This window comes from Rutidosis leptorrhynchoides, chromosome 1, assembly GCF_046630445.1.
Source record: "Rutidosis leptorrhynchoides isolate AG116_Rl617_1_P2 chromosome 1, CSIRO_AGI_Rlap_v1, whole genome shotgun sequence".
Lineage (NCBI taxonomy): Eukaryota > Viridiplantae > Streptophyta > Magnoliopsida > Asterales > Asteraceae > Rutidosis > Rutidosis leptorrhynchoides.
The window spans coordinates 537547949-537552659 of record NC_092333.1 but is presented as its reverse complement, the minus strand read 5'-3'; the positions used below and the strand labels follow the sequence as shown (position 1 = coordinate 537552659).

Genomic DNA, 4711 nt, shown 5'->3' with positions numbered 1-4711 from the left:
TAGCTTTTATGAGAATGCTCCTAATTAATAAAAAGCTCTGTTTGGTTAAACGAGCTTAAAGCTTTTAGACAAATGGGAAAAGCTAAAAGTTAAAAGCTAAAAGCTACTGGAAGTAGCGTTTAGCTTCTAGTTTTTTGTCATTTTACTCTTTAGTTAACAGATTCAGCTCCTCTGCCAAACACTAAAATATATTTAAAAAGCTAAAAGCTATCAGCTAAAAGCTACTTGCTAAAAGGTACCAGCTACAAGAACAGCTAGTTTTGCCAAACATACCCCTAGTTGGCACATGTTCGAATTCAGGAGGGAGGTTTTCTTAAGGATTCTGTTGTGGTGAATAAATGTGTATGCCATAAGTCACTCGGATTAATCCAAAGCACACCGAGTACCCAATGCGACGATGGTGTGTGAAAAGTTTTCTCCTAACGCGTGTGTGGGTGACAAATGAGAGTATCGATGTCAAAATAGCCGTTAAAAAAAAGAGAGAAAAAAACTGAGAACACTTATATACCTGTTGATTATTATGGTGACGATTATCTAATTATACAAATATTTTATACGTGTTAACGATAACTCAATATATAAATAAATAATTAATTAAATAAATAAGTAAAATATAATAAAGTGAAAAGGATTCCTAAATTCTTTTCATTGCCCAACAAATTCCGTTTTAGGTTGTTTGACCCAAAATCATATCTACTAATCAGATCTCTCTGTTTGTTTCTCCTCATTTCCACCCGAATTCATCATCATCATATCATCATTCACAGGCCATCTCATTTTCCAGGTTACTTCTAATCTTTCCATCATTTAATTTACAAAAATCGTTTTCTTAATTTTAAGTTTTTCTTTTTATTAATTCTGATCTGTTTTTATTCTCCGATGATCATGATTAAATTCAAATTCAAATCAATAATTTATTCCATTCTGTTACCCAAGAATATGATCTAATTCAATCTTTGTTGATTAATCCTTTTTATAACACTCCTAATGTGAATCTTTAATTTAAAACTATCAAACAGGGTGTTTTGGATCATACAAGAATGGATGATAATGGAGTAACGAATATAGGTATTCGACAAATTGTTAGGCTTAAAGAAATCATTCAAAGATGGCATGAGCATGTAACAAAAGTTGATGCAGATGATCATGATACTAATACTAATACTCCACCTATCGAAAATCCACCAAATGGAGGAATTAATCCAGCTATAAGCATGAGATTGAAAGGATACAATGTCTACTCTGATTCGGACGTAGAAGATGGCTGCCAAAGTCCTGATCTACCAAATGATGTCCCAAAAGGTTATTTAGCAGTTTACGTAGGGCCCGAGCTTCGAAGATTCATTATTCCCACAAGCTATCTAAGTGATCCTTTGTTTAAGGTTTTGTTAGAAAAAGTTGAAGAGGAATTCGGGTTTGATCATAGTGGTGGTTTGACCATTCCATGTGAGATTGAGACCTTTAAGTACCTTCTTAATTGTATGCAACATCATCAAAAGGTACACTTTTTAAGATTCACTGATTATTTTTTTTTTATTAGCGAGGAAAACCCCTTATGAACGAGTACATTGACTCCCCATAGAGGGTAAACCTCCGGGTAATCAAGCCCCCTTAGCGCGAGACCCGGTACCGAGTGAATTGCGCGCACCCTCTGGTCACACTCCCTTTTTGAACGAAATGGCTTTCTCAAGATTCGAACACGGAGATGTGCTTCATCGGGCAACAGTGGCCACTCAAGCAAGCCTGCGTGGTTATATCTACATTACTTTTGACAAGAAAATAGTAAACAGATAAGGTTATTATCTATTTAGGCTACCTGGGGAGCAGAAATACCGGTTATTTTGGGACTGTATTCAACCCATTCTCTGACAACCCTAAGTATCTATATGCTCATAGTGAGGTTTGAACCTTAGAATTTGTGAAAATACTAAGACCCATACCATTAGACCATCTTGAGTTACATTACTTTTGATAGATACATTAAAATTGTGCGTTAAGTAGTTAGTACAAATAAACAATGTACAGTTTTGTTGTATCTAACAAAAGGTGTTGGTTTTTATATCACTACCATATGTGTATAGCTAATATTGAATCTGTTTTACATGTTTTGGGGCTTGTTTGGCAGCTATGATTTGAGGATTAAAGACCAATAACACTGATTGTGCAGCTTAATCTTGTGGTATGCAGATTTGACATTCTTTCATCAGTTATTTGTTCGTCTTTGGAAATAGACTCGACGATATATAGTTTGTAGAAAGCTTGTGTTTTCTTAGGTTTAGTTTTATCTTTGCGGTATATTCTTCGTGGTCTTGATGATTCATAGCATTTGTTACTTCTTCATTAATCAAGAAAAACATTAACATTAGTCTTTCAACCTTGTTGCCTAATGTTGTTCACATGCCCCAAAAAATCAATAAATTATCATACGTACACATGTTACATGTACCTTTATGGCACAAAAGCAATTAGCTTAGTTGTAAAGTCAATATATGAATATATGATTCTTGTGTTTAGGAGTACTAGTAAAAGGGAAATGACAATGGGAATTTTTCAAGGTAAAGAAATAGATGAAATTTAAAATAATTAAGGGAATAGATAAAGGGATTAGGGATCATGTGATTGAGGGGTACATGTGCTTAAAGATTTATGGATCATGGAATGATGTAAAAATCTGTATATTATAGAAGTAAGCATGATATAATAATCTTGAGACACCTCATAGAGAATAGTTGTACTCCTATAATTAGATACGTGAGATATAAAGGGATGCGTAAAAGATTTTTTGGCATTATGAGGTAAAATCATTGTTCTTTTATTGGGATATGTACATTATGAGGTAAAAATCATTGTCACTACCGAAAACAACCATCATATCAATGACCGCCTTTGTTCTCTACCGTCTGTCACCAACGAACGCCATCTTTAACCACTTTTTAAATATAGATCTGAAATGATTAATAAAAAGAGATCTAGCGATTTCTGACGGAGTTGATCCGAGATGTGCCAGACAGATAAAAAAAATGAACCGCGGCGAATAGATCTTGACGGAATGAGCCGGATACGGAGGTGGGCTGGAAAATCAACCGAAATACAGAGGTATGCCAGAGATATGTGGCGGTGATGGAGGATTGCCGGAGTTGGGTGGTTGCGGAAGAGCGCCAGAGTTAGGTAGGAAGAGGTGACCAGAATTACGTAGGTTTGCCGGATATAGAGCGACGGACGTGGATGGATCCACCCGTAAGTCGCTGGGGTCAGATGCACCCAGTGGTCTAAATTTTTGCGATTTATTTTATATGTGAAGATCTAACTTTTTTTTTTTTTTTTTTTTGTAAGATTTATACAAATAGTTAAAAAGAAAATTAAGATGAAGAAGATGGTAGGGATGACAAAAAGATTTGTACTCGATGGGTAAACCCGAAATTCGACACTTTTGGGGCGGGGCGGGTCCGAGTATTCGGGTCTTGGGCCGGATATGGGGATGATTTTAAATTTTTTCCGAGTTCAGGTATGATAATGGGTTTAGATATAAACCCGCATACCAGATCCGTATACCCGGCCCATATACCCGTATACCCAACCCGAAGGAGATTTCAATTTTATTAATAATAATAATAATATATATGCTACAATCGGTATTTATATATATTTATTTTAATTTGGTACTCGATGTAATAGCATTATTTAAACATATATTGAAATAAGTGAATGGTGAATGATAATTGTTAACAACGGGGATATTTGTAACATCCCGTTTTTCCCGTACATATTGAAAGGTACATACTTAATCATTGTACGTTTGTAACTCGCTAGATTATGCGCAATTGTATATATATATATATATATATATATATATATATATATATATATATATATATATATATATATACTTGATAATGGGTGCATATACAAGTTTATACATGGGTTTTGATAGCGTTAAGTCTCGTGAGACCATTGTTGAAGGTTAGGCGAATATAGGAAGCGGGATTTAAGTGTACGAATTAAATAAAATCAAAATTTGTTTAAGGTTGTCGAGGTGTCCAGGTGACGGCTAATGCCGCGTCGCGACAAACTGGGCTGCGCCGCGACACATAAAGCAATTCCAGATCAGAAGTCAAGTTAACAGGGGTCGTTTTTCCTTCGATAAGCCGTGCCGCGACAAATGGGCCGCGCCGCGGCATCTCTGCTGTTCTGACTCCGATTTCTACTCTATTTAAAAGGGTTTTAGGGGTAATTTGGTCTTTTGCGTGTAGATCAGATTGGAACATTAAATCACAACCACTTATCCATTTATTTCATTTCCTTTTCTCTTTTCTTTCTAATTTCTCTCCCAAAACACAAAACCCACTTAGTTTAATCTTGAGATTTGAAGGTGAAGATTTGTGAATCAAACCTAGGAGCAAGAATTAAAGTTGTTCTCTTTGTTGTTAGCTACAAGAAGATAGTCTTGGTACGTTACATTGAAGGGTTGCAAGCTCGGTTAGCTTTCACAAGAGACTTGAGGTGAGTGGAATATCTATATATGTATGTATATGATTTATGTGCCGTATTGATGGTGTCACATAGCCGTTTTGTGATCATAGTTGTGAGACATAGCCGTTTTGTCTACGTTTGATATTTATGCACATAGCCGTGTTTGTGCATATAGAGGCGAGTAATAGCCGTGTTTTACTCCCACGTTGTTATCCGAGTTAATCGTGCACATAGCCGTGTT

General features: G+C 35.7%; 1 protein-coding gene across 1 annotated transcript; it reads left to right on the top strand.

Annotated features, from left to right (window-relative positions):
• Positions 1-670: 670 nt before the first annotated feature.
• On the top strand, positions 671-2368 carry LOC139877904 (auxin-induced protein 6B-like). Its single transcript, XM_071865309.1, has 3 exons — positions 671-784; positions 1020-1499; positions 2126-2368. Exons 2-3 carry the CDS (start codon positions 1041-1043, stop codon positions 2129-2131), a joined length of 465 nt encoding a protein of 154 aa, XP_071721410.1. The 5' UTR covers positions 671-784; positions 1020-1040; the 3' UTR covers positions 2132-2368.
• The last annotated feature ends 2343 nt before the right edge of the window (positions 2369-4711 follow it).